At 51.4% G+C, this 25,974-nt stretch overlaps 2 protein-coding genes across 4 annotated transcripts in view; one reads left to right on the top strand and one right to left on the bottom strand.

The window, feature by feature from the left end:
• The window catches only part of Tbl1x (transducin beta like 1 X-linked), a 178,234-nt gene extending 155,596 nt beyond the window's left edge, over window positions 1-22,638 (top strand). For all 3 annotated transcript variants that reach the window (XM_026414574.2, XM_026414575.2, XM_026414576.2), the window contains 9 exons: window positions 11-74; window positions 176-273; window positions 3,447-3,507; window positions 5,990-6,111; window positions 8,440-8,514; window positions 8,833-8,960; window positions 10,443-10,608; window positions 12,503-12,604; window positions 19,411-22,638. In XM_026414574.2, coding sequence (XP_026270359.2) covers window positions 11-74; window positions 176-273; window positions 3,447-3,507; window positions 5,990-6,111; window positions 8,440-8,514; window positions 8,833-8,960; window positions 10,443-10,608; window positions 12,503-12,604; window positions 19,411-19,437 — 843 coding nt within the window. In that variant the 3' untranslated portion in view covers window positions 19,438-22,638. The remainder of the gene's footprint in view (window positions 1-10; window positions 75-175; window positions 274-3,446; window positions 3,508-5,989; window positions 6,112-8,439; window positions 8,515-8,832; window positions 8,961-10,442; window positions 10,609-12,502; window positions 12,605-19,410) is intronic.
• Window positions 22,639-25,283: 2,645 nt separating this feature from the next.
• Window positions 25,284-25,974, bottom strand: part of Gpr143 (G protein-coupled receptor 143) — a 38,381-nt gene continuing 37,690 nt past the window's right edge. The window contains 1 exon segment of the mRNA XM_077793670.1: window positions 25,284-25,378. Within this exon segment, the coding sequence (XP_077649796.1) occupies window positions 25,284-25,378 (95 nt within the window).

Below are 25,974 nucleotides of genomic sequence, written 5' to 3'. Positions count from 1 at the left end.
CTGCCCCCAGAGCGATGGGACACTATTGGCTACAGGTTCCTATGATGGCTTTGCAAGAATATGGACGGAAGATGGTGAGTCCTGCGTCCCTCGCGACAGGGCCAGCGGCGGAAGGTGCTTCCCGGTGTGACCGTGGGGACCTTACGTCATGGTGTTCGTCTTTCCTACCCCACAGGTAACCTGGCCAGCACCTTAGGGCAGCACAAAGGCCCCATCTTTGCCTTGAAGTGGAACAAAAAGGGGAACTATATTCTGAGTGCCGGTGTGGACAAAGTGAGTTCCAACCCCAAGCCCTCCATCCCTTCCACCCGGAAATGCAGACTTGCTCTTTTTGGTACCAGGAATTGAACTTGAGAACTTGCCCACCGAGCCCCCTCCCCAGCCCTATTTTGTGTTTAGAGACAGGGTCCCACTGAGTTGCTCAGCACCTCCCTTTTGCTGAGGCTGCTTTGAACATGAGCTCCTCCTGCCTCAGCCTCCTGAGCCACTGGGATGATCGGCATGCGCCACCGCACCCAGCGAAGATGCACACTTGTTTTTAATCTTGTGGCTTTTGAGTTCTTGGGCTTACTGAAGGACTTACAGGTGCCGATTGTCTCTGTGGGTTTGATCTGACTGTTAATTTCTAACACATCTGCTCCCGGGGCCTTTGGGTAAGAGCTTTTCCCCTCTGGGCCGTCCAGTGATCGACAGGGTAACCCGAGACCCAGCAGGAGGGTGTGGGGGACCCCCCATGGCCCCTGGAGCCAGTTTGGAATTCGGTACTGTGTCCCTGAGGCAGCACTGTGACGGGGAGGTGACGGCATTAGATCCAGGTGCCTAGGAGCCATCTCTGAGGGAAAAGAGCATAGGACACAGGCTTCTTGGCTGCCAAAGTCTGACGCACCTGGCCATCTCCTCCTCCCTGGGGCCCAGTTTCCTCCACAGTCAGGTGACAGGGCTGGCTGGTGTCATGATCTTCCGGTAACCTTGAGTGGGTAGTGATGTCGCACCTAAGAGCCAGCAGGAATTGTGTAAGTCATGGCTTTGGAAAAGAAATACCAAAAACGGGCGTTGGGTGGGTGGGGAATCTATCCACTGGTGTTTTACACACGGGTAGAGGCCTTTCCTGAATTCTGTAGCCATTTGGTCTCCCACAGGCTTGGTTTTCTGTAATGATTGCAGGATAATTTGGAAGCTTTGCTACGTTACTTTGGATTCATTCCAGTTCTAAAATTGCATATGAAATACCAGACGCAGGACTTGCCATCTTCCATCCATATTCTTGCAAAGCCGTCATAGGAACCTGTAGCCAATATAATAGTCGACCTCCACACATGACCACATTCTTGGAGACACGGTATCTGGGCTGGGCAAACTGCAGTCAACACCCCAATCGGGCCCTGTGGCTGTTCTATAAATAGTTTTATCGGTACACAACCACGTCCGTTTGTTAGAAGTGGTCAAGTGATTTGCACACAGAACGCTTGGTTGTATGGGCAGTCGGCCATTGGGAATCGCTGGCCAGATTAATTATTAAAGTAATTCATGGAAATGACAACCATTTATCTGACGTCACACTACATGTGTTAGCCCACCCAGGGCTCCCGAGATAGGTGGCAGACACTAGTGCTGTCCTCCCCCTTGTACAGAGCAGGAGCTGGCCAGAGAGGTTCATGAATTATCCTAGGTATGCACAGCTGCTGTGGGGTCTAGGGGACATGGGAACCCAGGCCCTGGATCACCAGTAACTACTGCCCTTTGACTTTCTTAGAATTCCAAATAGTTGTGATGAACTACACCGTCATTGGAAATGCATAGTTGGAATTAGTTTAGTCTTTGGGTCCGTAATCTGTCACGATGACCTAGTTAACCATGGCAAGAATAAGGATATCAGTGCTCTTGACAATAAAACCCACCGAGGGGGGTGGTATTACTGGTATTAATGATCTTCAGTTTGTGCTTAACAGAAAGTAGTTAAATTATATTTCAGAAATTTTGAAAAATTTAAGGTTTTTTTATTTAAAAATCCTTGTGTAGGTGATGTTTTTTGTCCAGTATATATTAAATATATCAGTAACTGGATTGTTAATACTTATGTGAAACTGTATCCTAGAATGATGAAAGAATTTATATATTCTGTGCAGTGCCAGGTTTGATTGTACATGGATAAATCAAGGGGAATTATACCACAACACACACACACACACACACACACACAAATACACAAATATTAACCCAGTGGGACATGCTCATAATCCCAACGGCTTGGTATGCCAAGGCAGGAGGACTTTAAGTTCAAAGCCAGCCTCAGCAACTCAGCAAGATGAGCCTGCCTCAAAATTAAAAAAAAAAAAAAGTGGGGGGGGGTAGGTGGGTATGGTGCAAAGGTTAAGTGCCCCTCGGTTCACTGCTCAGTACAAAAAAAAAAAGGTACACACTCACATACATAGAAGTTGGTTGAGCTTACCTTTCCCGGGTACGCTGGCACACACCTATAATCCCAGGGGCTCAGGAGGCTGAGGTAGGAGGATCGTGAGTTTAAAGCCAGCCTCGGCAACTTAGGGTCTCACTGTCTCTCATAAAATATTAAAAAGGGCTGGGGATTGTGGCTCAGACCTCTGGGTTCAATCCCTGGTGCCAATAAATAAAAAGAAACCGAGTGTTCTGAGATTTCCCTTTACAATGCACACAAGATACAACTACTTCTTAAAGCTAAGTCTTTATTAAATAAAGTTTCAAATTAAGTTGGAAATTGCTGCTGATGAAAACGTAACCCCAGTGGGACTGGCTGACCTGCCGGAGGCTCACTCCCTAGGTGCCTTTCTTCCCTAGGGGTCTTAATGAGTTGGTGGGATTCGTGGTTTCCTTGGTCTCCTGACATAAAGGTCACCTTCCCCCTTCCTGGTGCCAGCCCCAGAGCAGTGCCGGGATTCTGCTGTATCTCGCACAGGTTTAGCATCGCTTATTCGAAGCACTTGGAACCTCAATTATTTAGATAAGATTTGCTGCTGCCTTTTTTAGTGGTTTTCTAAGCTTTGGGATGAAACGGAATCCCTAACCAGTTGTGGTAGATTTCTCAAGTGTGGGTCAGCAGTCTGTGACCACCGGACACTGCACCTGTAGCGGATGAGCTGCTTCCGTGTGGCCAAGTGTAAAACACCCGCAGTATCAGGCTTAGGATGGGAAAACAGATATCTCATTAGTGTCTTTTTTTCTTTTCCTGATCACATATTAAAACATTTCAGCTACATTGCATAACAGGGATCATGTTATTAAAATTTCACTAATTTCTTTTGGTAATGTTACTGGTGAGTCACGATAACCTTGTGACTCGCCTTCTCTATCGGACACTGCTGATTTAGAGGGACCGTGGCTGGTTATCCTCTCTCACCCGGTCCCTTTTCCTAGAGAAATGGTTGAGAGGAGACTGGTCACTGACTCTTTTCTTTGTTTGCGGAGCACAGACAACCATCATCTGGGACGCCCACACGGGAGAAGCCAAGCAGCAGTTCCCCTTCCACTCGGGTAGGTTTGCTGGTTCCTGGTGCTGGGGGGATGCAGAGGCTGCCCCAGGAATTCGTGATGTGGTCAACAAGAGCAGGAACATGCCTGTCCACACCAGAGGCAGCTGGACTCTCCTCCCAAGCAATGCACGGAGGATGAGGTGCCGCCTTGATACGCGGGTGACTGCTGCCCCCCGAGCCTCCAGCAGACTCTACCCTCTTGTTTCCTTCACGTGCCCGGCTTCAAGTTGGGCCTCTGCTTTGTAGCACGTAACTTCCAAGTGTTCAGGGAAGCAGGTGGGCGGGGCCTGCTCTAGGTGCCCTTGCAGAGTGCCCCTGCCCCACCCCCTCTGCAGGTGGCTCCATGGTGGGCCCTCCTGACCACCAAGCACACCTGCCACGTCCCTGCCTGCCCACCGCCCTGCCCACACCACTCCAGTGCAGGTGGGCTTTCTTCCCCCTGGCAGTGAGCCGTCCCCCACAGGGGGGGAGGACAGGACTGCCTGGCTGGAAGTAAGAAGACGGTGACCCAAGTGGCCTCCAGCAGGCCAAGTTCTCAGAGTAGAGAATGTCCGTTGGTGCCGCCTTCGGCATCTCCCTCTGGAATAAGCTCATCTCTTCTTACAATTGCTTCTATTCTATAAGCGAGCTTTCAAAATGTCACCAAAGCACACATTGGTCCCTAAGTGAAGCTGAGCTAATCTGAAGTCCTTTTTTTAAAAAACAAACAACAACAAAAAAACCTTCATTCCTTCCTTTCTTTCCACCAAAAATAATTTCCACTGGAAATACAATATAGTGAAGCTCTAGAACTCTGCTATCATGAAATAAAAAATACAGCCAGGTGCTGTGGGCCACGCCTGGACTCCCAGCCCCTTAGCAAGACCCTATCTCACAATAAAAAGGGCTGGGGTGTAGCTCAGTGGTGGAGCATCCCAGGTTCGGTCCCAGGTATTGTTTTTTTGGCAGGGTCTGAACAGAAGCACTGGACTGCTGAGTCCCATCCCCAGCCCTTTTTACATTTAGAGACAGGGTCTCACTGAATTGCTGAGAGCCTCACTAAGTTACTGAGGCTGGCTTTGAACTCGTGATCCTCCTGCCTCAGCCTCCCGAGCTGCTGGGATGACAGGCGTGCACCACCACACCCGGCTTGCTAAGGCCCCTCAGTAGGAGAGAAGATCCCATGAGGAGCTACCCTTGTCCTTTGCTGCTCCTCCCGTGGCCGTTTTACCCCCACTTCTCCATCCCTGTCACTGGTGTGTGAAGGACCCTTAGGAGGTACCCCGGTGGGCTGGTACCTCCACTGGAGGCAGGAACCTAGGAGGCCAGCAGCCACCTGGAGTGAGGAGTGACCACTTGAGCCCTGGGTACCCAAGGGGAGGTGGAGAGAGCCATACCCAGACCTCTCTCCAAGGACTCGGGAGAATTAAAGCCACACTGCCTTGGAAACAGGGTGGTGCTGACGACCGTGCTACACCATCCACATCTCTCCCCAGCTTGGCCAGTCACTCGATGCCTCCCCTCGCTCATGCTCACCTGAGGCCCTACACTAATGTGCACAGTTGCATCTGAGACCCGGGCCGTGACAGTCAGGGGCAGAACATGGGTTCAGACCCTGCTGGCTGGGATGTTGGCAGCCTGGTTCCTGCCTGGTCTTCCTGTGCCTCTCGGGTGGAGGCGAGGAGGAAGTACCATGAAGACGGTCGCCATCCTCAAAGCCCAGAGCAGAGCAGAGCTGCTGTTGGAGCTACTTTCATGTGAGGGGGACCCAGGAGTGAAGAAGGCTGTTCTTCACAAGTCCTGATCCATGTCCCAAGGGATTGCTGTTGGCTCCAGTTAAACGCCAGTCAAACCAGGTGTAGTGGTCTACACCTGTGGTCCCAACGACTTGGGAGGCTGAGGCAGGAGGCCCACGCTCATGGCCAGCCTCGGCAGCTTGATGAGCCCCTAAGCCACTTCGCAAGACTGTCGCAGAATAAAAACTAAACAGGGCTGAGGATGTGGCTCAGCAGTAAAGTGCCTCTGGGTTCAATCCCCAGTACCCTCCTGCCCCCCGACCCCGCCCAAAAAGAAAACCAATCAGTGGCGTGATCAATGCATCGCACATTTTTCTAATTGAAGCATTTTGAACAAAGGACAGGATAGAAGGCTTTCTCCTGTCCTTTATCTCCTTCCTGTGTGAACGCAAATCAGTTGAGCCCCACACAGTCACCCTGCTGGAACCCAGCAAGTTGGAGGCACAGGAGATGCTGTTGCCATAGCAAGTACCCTTCCGCTCATGCCCGGGGCGGGACACTGCCTGCCCCGGGCACAGCCAGGGTCTTAGGACTTTTCCAGAGGAACCTTGTCCCTGCAAATGGAGACCGACTTTAAGGTCCTTGCAGGAAAGACACTGTTCACACTGGGAATGGTTTTGTGAAGTCGCTGCTGTGCTTTTGGCTCTTCCCACCTGCCCTAGCCACGTGCACAGCTAACACCCACATCCCGTCTCTTCCCTCCCGCAGCCCCCGCTCTGGACGTGGACTGGCAGAACAACACTACCTTTGCCTCCTGTAGCACGGACATGTGCATCCATGTGTGCAGGCTCGGCTGCGACCGCCCAGTCAAAACCTTCCAAGGGCACACAGTAAGTGGGGGTTCCCATGGTCGGCCCCGCTCACCAGGATGCGAGGTGGGAGTGTTGCCTCTCACCTAGAAGGAGGCGATGTCGCGGCAGACCAGTGGGTCTAGAACCCTTTGCACTGGAGCGGTGGTCGCTACAACCCAGTTGTGGGGAGGGAAGGATGAAAACTCCGTCACGTGACCCGCTGTCAGATTTTGCAATGAAGGCCATTAAGTCGATAGGAGAGTATGTAAAGGCACAAAGAAAAAGATGCTCATAATAAATGAATAGACAGGAAATGTTCACTGAGAATGGAGAACCGTGTTTTTGCGGGAGCAGGGGTACGAAGAATAGTTTCTCTGGGTTAGGCCAAGAGGAGTGAAGAGTGGAGGCGCGTGTGAGTAGGAAGGAGAGTAGAATCAGATGTTACCCTGTGTGCACATGAGTGCGCGGCTAGTGATTCCACATCATAGCACAACCAGAAGGAGAAGTTATACTCCATTTGTGTATCGTGTATCAACGTGCATTCTACTGTCATGTGTAACTAATTAGAACAAACTAAAAAATAAAAACCAGGCTCAGTGATACACAACTCATCCCAGCAACTTGGGAGGCTAAGGCAAGAGGAGGATTGCAAGTTCGAGGCCAGCCTCAACAATTTAGCCAGACCCTGTCTCAATAAACTAAAAAGGGCTGGGAATGTAGCTCAGGGGTTGAGTCCCCAATAAAGCAAAAAGATGGATTCCTTAGCGTGGCCTCGGGGGCTCTACTGGGTCTGTCCTTGGGGTGCCTGGGTACGTCCTCAAAGCAGCTGTGCCCCGATCCTCCTGGAATACCTGTGACTGAGCATCACACGGTGACCCTCTGCCTCTCACAAGCCCTTCCCATCTCCCAAGACGTCACTCAGAAGTCCCGGGCCCCACTGGGAGTGTCGTGGCACTAGCTGGGCATGGTGCCCAGGGCACAGCCTTGCTCCTGGCCTCGGGGTGGCTGGCATTGCTTACTTCTGTGTCCACCTCCTGCAGAACTTGGAGAATCAAAGCCAGGGCCAAGGCTTCTCCATCTTTGTCACCAGTGCCCAGAACGGCATTCAGTGCTGGACCATCCCCAGAGGGCAGTGGGGGAGGTCAAAGCCATCACGCTGCTGCTGTAACTTGAGGCATGAGTGCCACCGTCCCCAGCCTTGCTCACTTCCCTGGTCGGCACCCACCTCTCCCAGCTCCTGGCCCCGCGAGTCCCTCAGAAGGGGCTTCCCGAGCCTGGGCGTCGGTGGTCCTGACAGCGTCTCCCTGGGGCTGTGCCGCGTTTTTCTGGGCTGAGCTGTTCTCTGGCCCTGTTCCGTCCACCACTGTTAAGGGGCTGCCCGGGGTCTGATTCCTAGCGCCCCTGCCTTTGCCTCCGCCGCACCGCTTGGCTCTAGAAGTGGGTCTTGATTGCTGCTGCTCCTTCTAAGCCGAGCTCTGGCTGAACGGGTCGAATGGAGGCTGCTCCTCCCCGAGCAAGACCTGTGAATGAGCTGCTTCTGGACGCTTCCCAGGGATTGTGACTTGGGTGGCAGAGGGAGGAAGTTCCACTCCTGGGAAGGAATCCATTTCTCCCTGGAGGACTGAAGGGGGGGTTCAGCTGGGGATGGACGTCGGTGCTCAGCAGCCCTAAGAGATCTGCCTGTGGGCTCGCTCCTCTCCACAGCTGCAGCAGGGACGGATGCCCAGACTGCCCCAGGGAGGATTTTGTTCCTCCTGCGTGTGTTTTCCTGTCCAAGACAGCCTGGGTCCGTGTCCCTTGCACTTCTGTGTGGCCTGTGGGTGTGGATTTGTGCCTTGGGGTTGCATTGCTGTCTAGCCGGGCACTCCTGTGTCCCGTCTTGACCTCCCTGTCCACCTATCTTGTGTGTGTTTAAGGTACTGGGGACTGAGCCCAGGCTGCTCTACCCAGTGCCTCCCCCCACCTTTATGTTAGAGTCTAAGTTGCTAAGGCTGTCCTGGTATTTGCCATCCTCCTTCCTCAGCCTCCTGGATTGCCGGTGCATACCACCGCGCCTATTTAAAGCGCATAGGAAAATGGTGTCCAAAGTCCAGCTTCAGAAATAGCTGTGGTTTTATTGGTTTTCTTTGCCCTCCTTGTTACATGTGAATTCTTCATTTGGCTTTCATCCTAGTAGAGATTTTTTTCGTGAAGGAAGTATGCCTGGGAAGGCTGAGTGTGGTTCTTACCTCTTGGGCCTGCAGGGTAAATCCCCAGGCCAGGGCAAGGCGGGCAGAGCGCCACCGCCCCCTGGTGGAGGGCCGCCTTACTGCCCTTCCGACACACACAGGCTTCCATTTCTTTCTGAAATCCTTTCCCTTCTTGCAGAATGAGGTCAACGCCATCAAGTGGGATCCTTCAGGAATGCTGCTAGCGTCCTGCTCTGATGACATGACCTTAAAGGTGAGGCCAGCGTCTCGCGGGATGGACCGTTCAATCCTGGACAAGCCCCCATGTTCCCCAGGGTCTCACATTCCGCCCCCCTGTTGGTTTTTGTGGGGATACCTCCTCTGTAAGTTTCCCCCTCACCAAGGCAGCCAATGCCCAAATGTCAGCCAAGGGCTCTGCTGAGGGTCTTCACTTGTCTGAGTCCTTGTCCACTCCCCCACCCTGCTGGGATCCCGCGGGCCGGCAGCCAGAGGAGCACCCCCAGGATGAGAGGTGCTGACCCACCCCAGGTTGGGGATGCGTTGCTCATGTCCTTGGCCATGCCCTCTCCAGATCTGGAGTATGAAGCAAGACACGTGTGTCCATGATCTTCAGGCTCACAGCAAAGAGATCTACACCATCAAGTGGAGTCCCACGGGACCAGCCACCAGCAACCCCAACTCCAACATCATGTTAGCAAGGTAAGGGGATCCAGCCCGCATGCTCCCGTCTCCCCCTTGGGAATGCAGCCTTAATTCACTCTTGATTTTTTTGGTACCAGGGATATGGAACTCAGATATACTCCACCACTGAGCCCCATCCCCAGCCCGATTTTCTATTTTATATAGAGACAGGGCCTTGCTTTTGCTGAGGCTGGCTTTGAACTCACGATCCTCTTGCCTTGGCCTCCTAAGTGGCTGGGGTTACAGGCCTGCACCGCTGTGCCCGGCTTAATTCACTCTTGACCAAAAAAGAGAATTTTGCTGGTGTGTCCCCAGTGTTTTGAAGCCCATCCAGCTAGACAGAAGGCTACTGCATTTTGAAGGTGCCAAGGAGGTAATACCGTTTCCTCTGGGTATCCATAGGGGTTGGTTCCTGGATGAGCTGTGGATACTGAAATCACAGGTGTGGTGCTCAATCCCTCATGTGTTGGCATATAACTTGTGCACGTCGTCTAGAACTTCACATCCTGTATAGCTCACTTGATATCTAAGTGCATGAGCCATTGTTAGACGGCATTGTTGAGGGCCTGTGGCGTATTCAGTACCGGCAGTCTTTTTCCTAGTTGTTTCTGATCTGTGGTTGATGGAATCTGCCGTTGCACCCCCTTGCAGATGTGAAGGGCCAGCTCAATCAGATGAGGCCTGATTGCTTTAGCTGTGAGACCAGTAGGAGGAATCGCATCTGTATCAGGCCTCAGGAATTTGGCTTTAGCAAAAATTTTTTACTATAACAAAACTGAAAGCCTTCAGCTTAGACCTGGGTTTGCTGCATCCCACTCAGAGCTGCTAGCAGCAGGAATTTGGGGTGGAGATCAGAGGTTCCCCAGCTCCAGCCAGATCTGCCTGCCCCAACATTTGACAGTGAATTTTCTAAGATACCAGAACTGGGAAAGCGTGGTCATTGGGAACAAAGGTGACCTTCCCAAAAGGCAGAGCTTCAGGCCACAGAATCACTGCATGCATCCTGATGCACACTGTACCCCAAGGATGTGGCAGTCCACTCTGGGTTTGTTTTCTTGTAGTTCTGAGGATGGAACCCAGTGCCTTGGCACACCAGCCAAGTGCTCTGCCACTAAACTACACCCGCAGCCCTAATGCTTAGAAGAACATTGTTGTGACATATGCATGCAATCCCAGCAATTTGGGAGGCTGAGGCAGGAGGATTGCAAGTTTGAGGCCAACCTGGGCAACTTGGCCAGGAGCTGGATTTGACTCTGAGCAATGCAAAAGAAAAACCGGAAGTAAATGAGTATCCATTTGTTTCCCTTATAACAGCGCCAAAGATAAAGCGCCCTGTAGTGTCTTGAGTTTATATTCCAGAAGAGAAAACGCGCTCTGGTTTGTTGTTCGCTCACGGCAGAGGCTGGAGCGAAAGGCTTCTGAGAGTGCGTGAGGCGTCGTAGAGATCTGTGAGAAGCTGGCCTGCTGACCTGCTCCTGCTTTCTGTGCTTCTCTTCCCAGTGCTTCGTTCGATTCTACGGTGCGACTGTGGGATGTCGAGCGGGGCGTTTGTATCCACACACTAACCAAACATCAGGAACCTGTCTACAGTGTAGCCTTCAGTCCTGATGGCAAATACTTGGCCAGTGGCTCCTTTGACAAGTGTGTCCATATCTGGAATACTCAGGTAATCTCGCCGCCCTGCGGCCCCAACCTTCCCCAAGCTTGCAGCAGTGACTCTGTTAGGACGGCCTAAAGCAGAGAGCAAGGCTGGACTCCCCAGGCCGACCCAGCAAGTGCTGCCTGCCTTGTGCTCCCAAGGGTGTGGGGTCTTCCCCTCCCCGAAGCCTAGAGCAGGTCCCTTCCTCCAGGAGGTGTCCGTCTCTGGTGTCCCCAGAGTTCTGGGCCGATGACCCGGAGCCAAGCTCTGAGCCTGTCCTGTTGGAAGACCTTCTACAAGGAGTTGCCATCTTCAGTGCTCTGGGGAAAGCTGGAAAGGCTGCCCCCTGGTGGAGGGTGGTGGGAGGCGTCCCTTTATCTCAGCAGCCCCAGGGGACCAGCCAACCGGGACCGGGCCAGCGCCACTGTGGTAGCACCATGTCAATACTGGGCTGTCCTTTCACAGGGGACTAAAAACAATCAGGAGAGCTCTTGATTCTCATCTTGATGGCTCGTTGTATGTTTGTTGTGCTGGGGATCCAATGCAGGGCTTCAGGCTTGGGGGCCAGCGCTGTGCCCTGAACTTCCCCCAGAACCCTTTATTCCCATTCTGATGGAAGAGAAGGTGGTGTGATTGAAGCCACTGGAAATAACCAAGGATCTAGGTTTCTTCCAAGTACATTTTGCTGCCATTTCATAGAGATCGAGGGGCTGGGATATGGCTCAGTGGTGGAGCGCTTACCTGGTATGCATGAGACCCTGGGTTCAGTCCCTAGCACTGCAAATAATAAGGCTGATAGTGCTATATATGCACGTGTCTATGTGTGCATAAGTAAATGTGTGTAGGACCAAACCAATATGGGCAAGAAATAAAAACAAAATAGGGTGGACCCCTGGGTAATACCACCCTTTAAAGACTCTGGTTGATGACAGCCCATTGGCCCAGTCTTGGGACATCTCCCACTGTAACCAGTCCAGTGTTGAGGGTTGAGTCTCCCCAGCACCTGCTTCACACCTCTCTGGCGCTTGTCAAGTTAACGCTGTCCGGTTCCCACCAGAAGCTAATAGCCCGTGGTCTTAGCTAGCACCCCGGGAACAGAGGGGCATGCATTTGTTCTTTCAAACTACTTGTCCAGGGAATAACTTCCATGACATGTTTGTTGAGAGACTTACTGATGGTCATTACATAGCTGCCTGATTCTTGGAAGACCTGAAGGCACCCAAGTGGTACCCCTTGACTAGTGACCAGACACCTGGACAGGAGTTGGGGGGTGACACACTTGTGGTGGGAATTGGGAAGGAAAAAGCTGTAGAGGACAGGGAGAACCCGGACCACGAGGTTGGTGTGTCCCCCAGCAAGGGGGTCAGCAAGGAAAGGGCCAAGGTCACAGCTCAGTGTTGGAGCACTAGCCAGGCACGTGGGAGGAGGCCCTGGATTCCATCCCAAGTGCCATTAAAAAGAGAAATCCAGGGGCTGGGGCTCAGCGGTAGAGCACTCGCCTGGCATGTGCAAGGCGCTGGGTTTGGTCCTCAGCACCACATAAAAATAAATAAAAAAGGTATAAAATATCACATCGGTCTTTAATAAGAATTTTTTAATTTTAAGAGCCAGTGGGTAGTCCCTGGGGCACATGCGTGCGGCCCACAGCCCCAGCTGACCTAGGCTCCCCGCACCCCCAGTCTCTCGCTGAGGACAGCCATGGCCAGTGCTCTGGGGGTCGGGGGCAGTCCCATCCTTGAGAGTGGGTGGTCTGAGGGTTACATGTCCACAGCCACCAGTGTCGAGGGGAAGTCCTTTTTGGCACTCCACAGTGGGACATTTTTGTGATGGACAGTGGGGACGCGTGAGGAGGAGTGACCGTTGTACCCCTGCCAGTTGGCGGGCTCCTCGCCTAGCAAGTGACGGTTGCTTTCCTTTGCAGAGTGGAAGTCTCGTCCACAGCTACCGGGGCACAGGTGGCATCTTCGAGGTGTGCTGGAACGCTCGAGGAGACAAAGTGGGCGCCAGTGCGTCCGATGGCTCTGTGAGTGGCACCTCAGGTTGCTGGGGACTGGAGTGGGTGGGGGACACCCAGGGAACTTCCAGGCTCCCCGTCCTGCAGCTCCGGCACTCGGCAGGCGCTCCACCTGCTGTTGCGTGAAGGAATCTCCCATTGGGGTGGGTACCACGTCTGGGCCTGCCCTTCTCTTGGTCCTGTAGTCGGCATCCTTTCGACTGAGTTTGGTTCTCAAACTGGGCGACTGCTGTCTCTCTGAGGGGAGATGGTAGACAGGAGCCTTTGGGGTCAGGGCTGATTTCAGGAAGGGCACTACTGGCCTCTTGTAGGTGGAGACCAAGATGCGGTTAAACCTCCTGCCATGCCCAGAACATCCCTGCAGCACAGAAGTGGCCGACCCAAATGTCCCTAGTGCCAGGGTTCGGAGACTTGCTCAGTCTCAGCTGTGCATTCCTGCCTCAGCCTGGGCCCCGCGGGTGGCAAGAGGTGGCCTTCCATTCGGCAGGTCCCCTGGGTCCCTGTTCTATTTCTGTGGCATGTCCAGATTTTTATTCCCTCCAGGACTTGAGGCTGCCCTGACCGCTGAGGCAGGGGCAGTGTCTGCCTGCTTGGCCAAGTGTCGGCGTGTTCCCCAAGGGCAGGGTTGTGTGGTCTGTGTGCCCACGACTGTGGCTGCTCTGTGGGTTCCTAAGTTGTCCTTGACCCGACTTTCCCCATTGATCTTATTCACTTGATGAGCTGCTCAGAAATCAGCCTATTACTACAGATTGTCCCTTCAGGATTCTGTTCCAATAGAAGGTGATTTTTATTTTTATGGTACAGGGATTGAACTCGGGGGACTTGACCCCTGAGCACATCCCAGCCCTTTTAAAAAGTATTTGAGCCAGGGTTGAAGTTGCTTAGGGCTTTGCTTAAGTTGCTCTCCCGACTTCCAAATTCGGATCCTCCTGCCTCGGCCTTCTGAGCCACTGGGATTACAGGTGTTGGCCACCGTGCCTAGGAAAAAACTTTTTTTTTTTTTTTTTTAAATAAACTAGACTGGCCAGAATTCTCAAGAGCCACACACAGACTTGTGTTCTGGGGGAGAGAAAAAGAATTGCAGGTGTAAGCAGAGGGTTCTGGGAGGAAGATGCGAACAGGATTGTGGAAGATGCAGGGGATTATGGGAGAAATGAGAACTGGATTGTGAGAATCCAGGGAACAGGATTCTGGGAGAAGCCAGGGGTCAGTGGGAGAAATAAGAACAGGAGATACTGGGAGGAGGAGGACTGGCAGGTCGGAGCACAGGATTGTGGGGAAATTAAGAGCCAGAGGATTCTGAGAACCAAGGGGTTCCAGGAGGAATAGAGAAGAGGATTCTGGGTGAAGGAAGTATTTGGGGTCAGCATACAGGGTTCTGGAAGGAAGGGGAGAAATGGGTTGTGGGAGAAGTAAAGGATTGTGAGAAATAAGTGAACATAATTCTGGGAGAGGTAAGGAATTGTGGGAGAATCAAGTGACCCAAGAAGTCAGAGAGGTCTTGACAGAGGAGGTAGGTCTTGACAGAGGATTCTGGGAGGGAGGGAAGAAGGGAATTGGTGAAACAAAGGATCATGGGAGAAGAATTGTGGGAGAAAGGACTCATGGATCAGAGCAACGGATTCTGGGAGGAAGGTGAGAGCAGGATTGTAGGGAAAGCAAGGAATTGTGGGAGAATCAAGCTACTAGAGGATTCTGGGAGAATGAAGGGCTTGTGTGTCACAGCTGATTCTGGGAGGAAGATGTGAACAGGATTGTGGGAAAGTGAGGGCCAGGGGGTTGTGGGAGGAAGGAGGATTAGCCAGTCAGAGCAGGGGATTCTGGGAGGAAGGTGAGAACAGAATTACAGAAAAAGCAAGAAATTGTGGGAGAATTAAGGGACAGGATTCTGGGAGGAAGGAGGACTTGGGGGTCGGGGCAGAGGATTCTGGGATAAAGTAGGACTTGCCAGTCCGTGGCAGAGGATTCTGGGCGAAAGAACAGGATTATAGAAAAAGCAAGGAACTGTGGGAGAATCAAGCTACCGGAGGATTTGGGGAGTAGCACGGGATGATGGGAGGATCAAGCTACCAGAGGATTCTGGGAGAAAGAAGGGCTTGTATGTCACGGTTGATTCTGGGAGGAAGGTGTGAACAAGACTGAGGGATAATTGAGGGCCAGAGGGTTCTGGGAGAAGCAAGGGGTTGTGGGAGGAATGAGAACAGGATTCTGGAAGTAAGGATTAGCTGGTCAGAGCAGGGGATTCTGGGAGGAAGGTGAGAACAGAATTACAGGAAAAGCAAGGAATCGTGGGAGAATTAAGGGACAGGATTCTGGGTAGAAGGAGGACTTGGGGGTCGGCAGAGGATTCTGGGAGGAAGGTCTGAACAGGCTTGTGGGAGAAGTAAGATTGTGAGAGAAATAAGTGAACTGGTTTCTGGGAGAGGCACAAGATTGTAGGAGAACCAAGTGACCAGAGAATTCCTGGAGAAAGGAGGTTTTGTAGGTCGTGACAGGATTCTGGGAGTAAAAAAGAGGATTGTGGTTGAAACAAAGAATTAAGGGAGAAGAGGATTGTGAGAGAAGACTAGTGGGTCAGGGCAGAGGGTTCTGGGAAGGTGGTGAGAAGATTTTAGAAAAAGCAAGGAATTGTGGGAGAATTAAGGGACAGGATTTTGGGCGAAAGGACTTGCGGGTCCAGGCTAAAGGAGAACTTGCAGGTCCCACGGCAGAGGATTCTGGGCGAAAGGTGAAAACAGCATTGTAGGAAAAGCAAGGAATTGTGGGAGAATCAAGCTACCAGAGGATTCAGGGAGAAGCAAGGGATTGTGGGAGAATCAAGCTACCAGAGGATTCTGGGAGAAAGAAGGGCTGTGTGTCAGGCTGATTCTGGGAGGAAGATGTGAACAGGAATGTGGGATAATTGAAGGCCAGGGGGTTGTAGGAGGAAGGAGGATTAGCCGCTCAGAGGAGGGGATTCTGGAAGGAAGGTGAGAACAGAATTATAGGAAAAGCAAGAAATTGTGGGAGAATTAAGGGACAGGCTTCTGGGAGAGAAAAGGATTTGGGGGTCGGGGCAGAGGATTCTGGGAGAAAGGACTTGCAGGTCTGGGGTAGAGGATTCTGGACAAAAGGAGGACTTGTGGGTCCGGGGGCAGAGGATTATGGGCGAAAGGAGAGAGGATTGTAGGAAAAGCAAGGAATTGTGGGAGAATCAAGCTACCACAGGATTTAGGAGAATGAAGGGCTTGTGTGTCACGGCTGATTCTGGGAGGAAGGGGGTCAGGGCAGAGGATTCTGGGAGGAAGGAGGACTTGGGGTGGGGCAGAGGATTCTGGGAGGAAGGAGGACTTGGGGTGGGGCAGAGGATTCTGGGAGGAAGGAGGACTTGGGGTGGGGCAGAGGATTCTGGGAGGAAGGAGGACTTGGGGTGGGGCAGAGGATTCTGGGAGGAAGGAGAATGGGCCAGAGGATTCTGGGAGGAAGGTCTGAATAGGCTTGTGGGAGAAGTAGAAGATTGAGAAATAAGTGAACTGGTTTCTGGGAGAGGCACGAGATTGTAGGAGAATCAAGTGACTAGAGAATTCTGGGAGGAAGTTGAGAACAGAATTATAGGAAAAGTAAGCAATTGTGGGAGAATTAAGGGACAGGATTCTAGGAGGAAGGAGGACTTAATGTCCCAGGGCAGAGGATTCTGGGAGGAAGGAGGACTTGCGGGTTCGGGGCAGAGGATTCTGGGCGAAAAGAGGGAAGAGGATTGTAGGAAAAGCAAAGAATTGTGGGAGAATCAAGCTACCAGAGGATTCTGGGAGAAAGAAGGGCTTGTGTGTCACAGCTGATTCTGGGAGGAAGGTGTGAAGAATGAGGGATAATTAAGGGCCAGAAGGTTTTGGGAGAAGCAAGGAGTTGTGGGAGGAAGGAGAATCAGGATTCTGGGAGTAAGGAGGATTAGCCGGTCAGAGCAGGGAATTCTGGGAGGAAGGTAAGAACAGAATTATAGGAAAAGCAAGGAATTGTGGGAGAATTAAGGGACAGGATTCTGGGAGAAAGGAGGACTTGGGGGTTGGCCCAGAGAATTCTGGGAGAAAAGAGGACTTGTAGGTCCGGGGTAGAGGATTCTGGGAGAAAGAAGGACTTGCAGGTCCGGGGTACAGGCTTCTGGACAAAAGAAGGATTTGTGGGTTCCGCGGGCAGAGGATTCTGGGTGAAAGGAGAGACAGGATTGTAGGAAAAGCAAGGAATTGTGGGAGAATCAAGCTACCAGAGGATTCTGGGAGAATGAAGGGCTTGTGTGTCACGGCTGATTCTGGCAGGAAGGAGGACTTGGGGGTTGGGGCAGAGGATTCTGGGAGGAAGGTCTGAACAGGCTTGTGGGAGAAGTAAAAGATTGTGAGAGAAATAAGTGAACTGGTTTCTGGGAGAGGCAGAGATAGTAGGAGAATCAAGTGACCAGAGAATTGCGGGAGAAAGAAGGTTTTGTGAGTCTTGACAGGATTCTGGGAGTAATAAAGAGGATCATGGTTGAAAAAGAATTATGGGAGAAGAGGATTGTGAGAAAAGACTAGTGGGTCAGGGCAGAGGATTCTGGGAAGAAGGTGAGAAAATTATAAGAAAAGCAAGGAATTGTGGGAGAATTAAGGCCAGGATTGTGGGAGAAGCATGGGATTATGGGACAATCAGCTACCAGAGGATTGTGGGAGAAAGGACTGGTGGGGCAGGGAGAGGATTCTGGGAGGAAGGTAAAAGGATTATAGGGAAAAGCAGAGGATTGTGAGAGGAGCAAGAACAGGATTCTGGGAGGAAGGACTAGTTGGTCAGAGCAGAGAGTTCTGGGAGGAAGGTAAGAATTTAGGAAAAGCAAGGGATTGTTGGAATTAAGGAACAGAGGATACTGGGAGAGACATGGGATTTTGGAAGAATTAAGTTACCAGAGGATTCTGGAAGAAAGGGCTTGTGTGTCATGGCTGATTCTGAGAGGAAGATGTGAACAGGATTGTGGGATAATTGAGAACCATAGGGTTCTGGGAGAAACAAGGAGTTGTGGGAGGAAGGAGAACAGGATTCTGGGATTAAGGAGGATTAACTGGTCAGAGCAGGGGATTCTGGGAGGAAGGTAAGAACAGAATTATAGGAAAAGCAAGGAATTGTGGGAGAACTAAGGGACAGGATTCTGGGAGGAAGGAGGACTTGCGGGTTCGGGGCAGAGGATTCTAGGTGAAAAGAGAACAGGATTGTAGGGAAAGCAAGGAACTGTGGGACAATCAAGCTACCAGAGGGTTCTGGGAGAAGCATGGAATTATGGGAGAATCAAGCTACCAGAGGATTCTGGAAGAAAGAAGGGCTTGTGTGTCACAGCTGATACTGGGAGGAAGGTGTGAAGAAGATTAAGGGATAATTGAGGGCCAGAGGGTTCTGGGAGAAGCAAGGAGTTGTGGGAGGAAGGAGAACCAGGATTCTGGGAGTAAGGAGGATTAGCCGGTCAGAGCAGGGAATTCTGGGAGGAAGGTGAGAACAGAATTATAGGAATTTTGGGAGAATTAAGGGACAGGATTCTGGGAGAAAGGAGGACTTGGGGGTCAGGTCAGAGGATTCTGGGAGGAAGGTCTAAACAGGCTTGTGGGAGAAGTAGAAGATTGTGAGAGAAATAAGTGAACTGGCTTCTGGGAGAGGCGATTGCAGGAGAATCAAGTGACCAGAGAATTCCAGGAGAAAGGTTTTGTGGGTCATGCCAGGATTCTGGGAGTAAAGAAGAGGATTGTGGTTGAAACAAAGAATTATGGGAGAAGAGGATTGTGAAAGAAGACTAGTGGGTCAGGGCAGAGGTTTCTGGGAAGAAGGTGAGAAGATTGTAGAAAAAGCAAGGAATTATGGAAGAGTTAAGGACAGGATTGTGGGAGAAGCATGGGATTATGGGACAATCAGCTACCAGAGGATTGTGGGAGAAAGGACTGGTGGGGCAGGGAGGATTCTGGGAGGAAGGTAAAAGGATTATAGGGAAAAGCAGAGGATTGTGGGAGGAGCAAGAACAGGATTCTGGGAGGAAGGACTAGTTGGTTAGAGCAGAGAGTTCTGGGAGGAAGGTAAGAATTTAGGAAAAGCAAGGGATTGTTGGAATTAAGGAACAGAGGATACTGGGAGAGGCATGGGATTATGGGATAATTAAGCTACCAGAGGATTCTGGGAGAAAGAAGGGCTTTGTGTCACTGCTGATTCTGGGAGCAAAATATGAACAGGATTGTGGTATAATTGAGAGCCTTAGGGTTCTGGGAGAAGCAAGGGGTTGTGGGAGGAAGGAGAACAGAATTCTGGGAGTAAGGAGAACTAGCGGGCCAGAGCAGGGGTTTCTGGGAAGAAGTTGAGAAGAGAATTATAGGGAAAGCAAGGGATTGTGGGGGATTTGAGAGAACCGGATTCTGGGAGGAAGGCAAGAACAGAGTTCTGGGAGGGACAAAGGATTTGGGGGGATTCAAGAGAACAGAGGATTCTGGGGAAAAGGACTTGTGGGCCAGAGCAAAGGATTCTGGGAGGGAGGTGAGAACAGCATCGAGAGAAGCAAGGGATTGTGGGAGATTCAAGAGAACAGGATTCTGGGATCAAGAAGGGCTTGGAGGTTAGTGCAAGGGATTCTGGAAGGAAGGTGAGAACACGTGATGGGGGAAGATGCAAGGGATTATGGGAGAAATGAGAACGCAGGCGAGTGGGAGATAGGAAAGATGGCGGGAGAATCAAGCTGCTAAAGGAGCTGGGGGAAGCCAGGGGTTGTGGTAGAACTTAGGTTTCTGGTGGCGCATGCGTGCTGTTTCTGACGGTCACGGGTGCTTTGTCTTTCCTTCCAGGTGTGTGTGTTAGATCTGCGGAAGTAAACACAGGAAACGCTAGAGAGGAAAGGAACAACCCTCACGGACCCGCAGTGGACGCGTGGGGTCGCCGCTCTCTCCCGCCGTGTTGGAGCTTGACTTGCGTTAGAGTGTACTTTGAAGTCAACTTGTCCCTGGCCACAGGAGTCTCTCTCTTTCTCGTCACCTTCATCCTGAAGTTGAAAAACACAAGCCCGTGGGGAAGGTCCCGCCCAGGCCCCGCCGTCGGAGCCAGGGGCGGCGCAGGCTCGGTTTCCATCCCCCGGAGTGGGCGCTCGCGGCTCAGTGGGAAGGGGACAGTGAAAAAGCTGTGCCAAAAAAAAAAAAAATGCTGTGATCAACCAAAAGGTGGGGGCCGCCTCCTTAGGGCGCCCCCCCCCAGTCGATTTGGACACCACGTGGCTCCCACAAAGGCTGCTCCAAGACCATTGGGACCGATGAAGCGCGCGACTGTCCTCCCAGCTCTGTGTTCTAGAACCTGACTTGTGGGGTGGCTTTTCTGTCCACTGGAATCCTGTGGTCCAGGGCCTTCCACGTGAGATGGAAACTGTCCGGGGTTCGTTGCTTCTTTCCCCCTTGGTCATGTCCTTGCCCCCTGCGCCATTCCCTTTGGTCCCGTGTCCCTTTTCATGCCCCCCCCCCACACACACACACACACAGACGCGGCCAGGGACAGGGTGACGCGATGGGGGAAGCCTGGATGGACAGCTCGCTCCCCACCCGTCCACTGCCCCGCTCCCCTCTGCTCTCCCATAGCTGCTCCACACCTTAGGTCTCAAGGGCACTTTTGGCGCATAAATAAGTGCTTTATGTAAGAAGGCAGGGAGGGGGACTTTTTACAGGAGAAAAAAAAATGACTTATAAGAGAAAGAGCCTGGAGTATTTTTGGAAAAAAAAAAAAAATATTTTTATGTTGAAACGATTTTAAAATCCTAAAATGGCCATCAGACATAGAGAGCTTTGTGATTCATATTTAAAAAGGAAAAAAAAAGTCAAAGATGTCACTGGCAGCCCGAGGTGTCTCGCCCCTTTCCGTCAGCTGTGTGGAAGGCACGAGGAGGACCTTGGGTGGAAGACGGACGGATGGTCCTGCACGTCAGCAGCTGGTGCGAAAGAAGGGAGGGAGGCTTCCAGACCGACAGCCGGCCTCTGCTGTCACCTACGCCTTTTCCCCAGAAACAGCTTCCAGTGTCCACCTCACCAAGAGCACACACTGGGAAAGTACCTGCAAAGTAGACCTGAAGGCTCCCCAGAGCGTACCTCGGTGGAGAGAAGACACAAAATAACCCGCAAGGAGGACTGTCATTCCCGGAGGTGAATCATTACCTAGGTAGAATGTTACTAACCATTTCTACCGGCTTGATCCTTTCTTTCACAAGAGACTAGAAAAAGGGTGGGGACTTTTTGTTGCTTTTGTTTTTAAATGGGTCTTTGCTATTTTTTAAAGAATTAAACCAGTTTTTGTGTTCCTAGCAAGGTTTGCTGTCGTGGGATCAGGTGACTGTAGCACCCTCATCACAACTGAACACTGATTTTAAATTAGCAATGGGGGAACACATGGAAAGACGGGGCCTCTTCTCTCTGATTTTCCTGTGGGCCTAGGGAAGGGCAGGAAGTGTTGGTGAGGCTAGGGAGAAGCCTAGGGGGCTGATTTCAGTCAGCTGTGTGTTCCTGGAGCTGTAGCAGGGTGTAACTCAGACGGATGCATCTCTCCATGGAGCCAAAAGTCACCCATGGTGGAAGAGCAGGGCCTACCTATAGGATTGAGCATGCTCAGAGGCCATCGGCAGATACCAGAGTGCATTAATCCTTCTCAGACCGTGAATTCGCCTCCACTTTGGTATGTGAATTTTGCAAGCCCAAAAAGACCAAGAGGTGCTCCTGTTATTGAGTGTTGTGTTCCAGCTGTGGTACCTAAATACTCAGCAGAGAAAGCCAAAGTTGCATGGGTCATCATTGAACAGAGCAGGGGTCCCCCAGTAGGTTGATAATCTCCTGCCTTGAAGATGCATTAGGTTTGGGGTGCAGATTTTGGGGATCTAGATAAACACTATCTTTACTGTTCCCCAAGTAAAAATGTTTCTCTCTGCAGAATACCAGCTGTCCAAAGTTAGCCCATTCCTGGGATATGGCTCCTTGGACAAGCCCTCTACTGCCATGGGCTGTGTCAGGGACTCGCTAGACAATCTGTACATGGATGTCAGTAGCCAGGGTCTCTTTAGCCCCTCGGTCAATCTGAGCCTCATCAGAATTGTCAGGTTGGAGCTGAGGGCTGCTGGCTCCTGACAAGTTCCTGCCCAGGAGGGAGCCCGAGAAGGACAAAGCAGCCTGCCCACCTTCCTGCTTCACAACTAGCCTCTGGACTCGAGTGGGCATGGGCCACCAGGGGACCAGATGGGGGCATGCATCTTGTGCCCCTGAAGTCCATCCCCCATCCACAGAACACCATGGTCAACAGCAACTTGGGGAACCTCCGTGTCTACAGACCATTGTTGACCCTCCTGCCAGAGCGCCACTAGATTCATCCTTGTAGTCGAGGGGTGGCCCGTGTGTCCTGCAGTTGCTGTTCTACGTTGTTTACAGCTCTTAATAATTGTGAGGAATGCTTAAGTCTTAGTGACCAAATCCAACCTTGAGAGCAGACATAATGCAGTCATCCTCTTTGGAATCTTTGGGGTTCAAAGTGACCAAGAGCCATGTCCAGCATCTACCTGGGAGGCGAGAGCTGCCCCACGGGGGCCTGGAAGGGCCAGATGGACGTGGCAGGGTTTGATGCTCTGACTCCACTCCACACCGTAGGACTTGACTTTTTGTTCTTTCTAAAAATAGATCATGGAGCCAAGTGAAGTGCACTTTGTCCGACGTAAAGATCTGCTTTTTTCCTTGTTATTTTTCTCCTTTTTTTTTTTAACCTCTTGTTCCTGCTCTTTTTTTCTTCATTGTGTTTCTTGTCAAATGCAGAAATGTTTCTTCCACCACTCACTGAAGTTTTAGATTCTGGCTTCTGCAGTTTTTATTGTCTGTGTCAGACGTACAGCCAGACGTGGTTCTCCGTCAGCATTTTCCAGATTCTGTTCAACGATATCTGTCCCCCATTTTCTCTACTCCCCCGCCACTCGCTCCTCACGCTCTTGGGAAAGAAAAAAAATCACCTTGTGTGTCATAGCTCATTTGTTTCAAGAGAGAATCGACATCATATTCAGTGTCTTGAATAAATTGCTCTATTTTGATATTAGAGATCTGGGTGCCTGTGGTTTCTCCGTCTGTCTGGGTAACTCCCACATTGACACTGATCAATGGATACAGAATTCTGCCTTTTATGGAAATAACTGCCTCTTCCCAGGATTGCCCCTTAACTGGGGTGGGGGTGTCTGAAGGCCAGGAGGTAGCAGTGTTCTGGACCAGGCCAGACCTGGTGTCTGAGGACCAGCCCTGAGCTGCCATGGACCCAGATGAGCTGGGCTTGCACAGAGAAGCTGATCGGGGACTGACTGGAGTGGGATGCTGTTTGGCAGCAAGACCGCGTGGATCCCTGTGATCTGGGCTGAAATCCCCAGTATGTGTGGGCTAGAACCCCCCCCCCAATGTCAGTGCCATTGTTAAAAGATGTTTACGGACAGCCTCCGTGATCACAAAGTGTCCCGGGCACCTTTGGATGCCGAATCTAGATTTCTGTAGCTGGGTGTCACTTTGTGGAGTGTGGGAGAAGGGGGAAGAAGGAGTGGAGCTAGTCTTATGCCCCTATATGTAAGAATCCAGATTTGAGTGAACTAATTTTTTTTTTCCCCTTAGTCTGGGTGCTCTGTCTGTGAAGCATCTCATCGACAGTTTGGGTCAGCCAGCCCAGAGCACACCAGCTTGCCTGGAGCATACTGGCAACAGGACGAGGGCCCAGTGCAGACTAGACTGTAGGGAGGGTGGAAATGGAAGAACTCGGGTGCTAAAATTTGAAGTTGGTTCTCTGGAGAATGGGTGGGTGGTCAGGAAGAGAGCTATCCTCAGACACTCAGAGACTGCCCAGGAAAATGGCAGGGTATCTGGATTGTGTTGTAGCTACACAACTGTAGACGTTGATATTGATGCGTTCTGTGGAATTAGGGGAAGGAGCCAACTGCTAATGGTCTTGTTTGTTTTTAACTGGGGATTGAGCCCAGGGGCTGCTCCTCAAGCCCTTTTACCCTTTATTTTGAGACGGGGTCTTGCAAGGTTGACCAGGCTGGCCTGGAATTTGTGATTCTCCTACCTCAGGAATGACAGGTGGGCAGCACTGCACCCAACCTAACTACAAATTTTTTTTCATGGTAGTAAATAAATGGGCTACTAAACTGGCCCGCTTAAAATCCAGTGGACGCTATCTGAGGGGTACCACCTCATCTTCCCCCCCAGTTCCACTCCCAGCTCTGCCTCTGTCATGGTCTCCTCACAGACCACCCAGCCCCTGGGTTCCAGGTCCCAATTCCCTCTCACCCCAAGAACTTCCCTCCTGGGAGTATATCTCCTATCCTCACCAGCATGGCTGTTTCCCTGGATCGTTTCCCCTAGCCTCCCTGCTGTAGCACCTGGCATCTTAAATAACAACAGAACAGCAAAGGGACATGCCCCCAGCCTCATAGGGAAAGGGCTCGACACCAACGCTCTGTTGTTTATCTGCCCGCTGTTGTCTCTGCATTTCCCGTGTTTCCTGAAGTCATATCTCGAGTGTTCTTTCTTCCATCTGGCAAGCAGCCAGGATGGGAGGAAGTCTCCACTTGTCCTCATCTGAGCTCATCAGAACCACCATGCTGGGAGTGTCAGCTAGCTGCCTGACGCACCAGCTAGGAGGAGGACTTGTAACTGGGTAAGCGGGCCAGGCGGGGCTCTTACTTGCAAGCTGCGGAACCTAGTGTACCAACGAGAATGAATGAGAAGGATACTTGGCAGTTCTAAGAACTGGAGCACCAGGTCGGGGGCTGCACAGAGAGAAGCAGCCAAAATCAGTCTGTGGGGCCAATGCCGTGGAGGTAAACACAGTCGACTGACATAACCACACAGTTGCCCCCCAGGAAATACAAACCTTCACACCTCTACCCCTCCGGACTTTTGGTCAAGGTGTGCATGGTCCCTCTCCCCTTAGGAGATGCAACAGAAATGGCCCTGAGATCCCTGAGGTCGCAGTGAACTCTTGAGTCCACCTGCAGCTTTGTGACTCCAAAACCTGGACAGCTTTTCTAGAATGAAAGGGAGTCCTAGATACAAAGGGAGGTCCCATGGGATACATGTCTACAGCATCTTTGGAAAATAGTGTCTTTTCTAGATAAATAATTGATGACATTTTAACTGATGGAAAGGTGGAGATGTAGGCGGTGCTGTAAGTACAGGTCAGGTTCCACGGATTCCTCAGTTTTCAATGAGACACGGGAATTTGGGGATCAAAGCTATGGCGTGCAGCTCTATGGTCTCTACTCTGCTGCTCTTTGGCATCCCTCATACTGGCAGGAAGAGCATCTGTTGGGTATATTGTTTGGATAGAATCCAAGTCAGACTAGGGGCTCGGTCACAATTACTTTATTTTATGTAACTACTTCCCCAAAGACATGGATCTTGCACTTCACATTACAGCCAGCCTCAGAACTAATGCCAACTAGGCAGAGTGGTCTAGAAGGAATCCTTCCATTCCCAAGCCCGTCCATGTGGAATGGCGTCTCCTGGCATGAAGAGGATTCTCAGGAGGAAGCACTAACAGTCATAAGAGTGGGACTTCAGAGATGCCATGCTTTGACCATGCAGTGAGGGGACAGCAAGGACGCACTTCTACAGAACAAGGGACGTGTACAGCCTCGGGACTACGGAGTCCAGACCCAAGTCCCCTCCCTTCACAGGTGTCCTTGAGTTGGGTGAGCCATATCAACGTCATTTTCCTGGCGGGGCCCACTTGCAGTATGGATTTCAACGGTGCTGGCATCAGAACCTGGAGAGGAAAAGAGACAAGATTCTGATGGCACCTGCATCCTTGAAGGTTTTTCCTCCAGCTGCAGAAAATGCACACCAAGAGTGCATAAATGAAATGACTTAGTGTTTGGTCTGGAGGAGGAGGAAAAAACCAAAGCTATGGTACAGTTCATCTTTATATCATCAAATCATTCCCAATGATGGATCAAATCCTGCAGAATCATCTAGTGCAGTTGATAATTAACTGCCACCTGAGTGCTACAGGAAACTGCCTACAGTCAACTTTAAGAAAATTCTGGTACCCAGGTGTGGTGGTGCACACCTGTCATCCCAGCAGCTTGGGAGGCTGAGGCAGGAGGATCGCAAGTTCAAAGCCACTCTCAGCCAAAGCAAGGCCCTAAGCAAACAAAGTTTGACCAGGCATGGACTGTTGCATACTGGGTTCTGATGGCTATTTCTGTTCCCACCATCAAAAGAAAGGAAGTTTCCCATTGGTGGAGGGAGGTGCTGAGGGAGGAGAGTTGCTCACTGAATCCACGTGGAATCTTTGCCCCTCCCCTGCCCAACAATTTAAAGGTCTGTTTCATCATTCCACTAGCACACCTTCCAGGTTTG

Source organism: Urocitellus parryii, chromosome X (genome assembly GCF_045843805.1).
Source record: "Urocitellus parryii isolate mUroPar1 chromosome X, mUroPar1.hap1, whole genome shotgun sequence".
NCBI lineage: Eukaryota > Metazoa > Chordata > Mammalia > Rodentia > Sciuridae > Urocitellus > Urocitellus parryii.
Note: the sequence above shows the minus strand (reverse complement) of the source record. Positions and strands in the feature narration are given on the sequence as shown.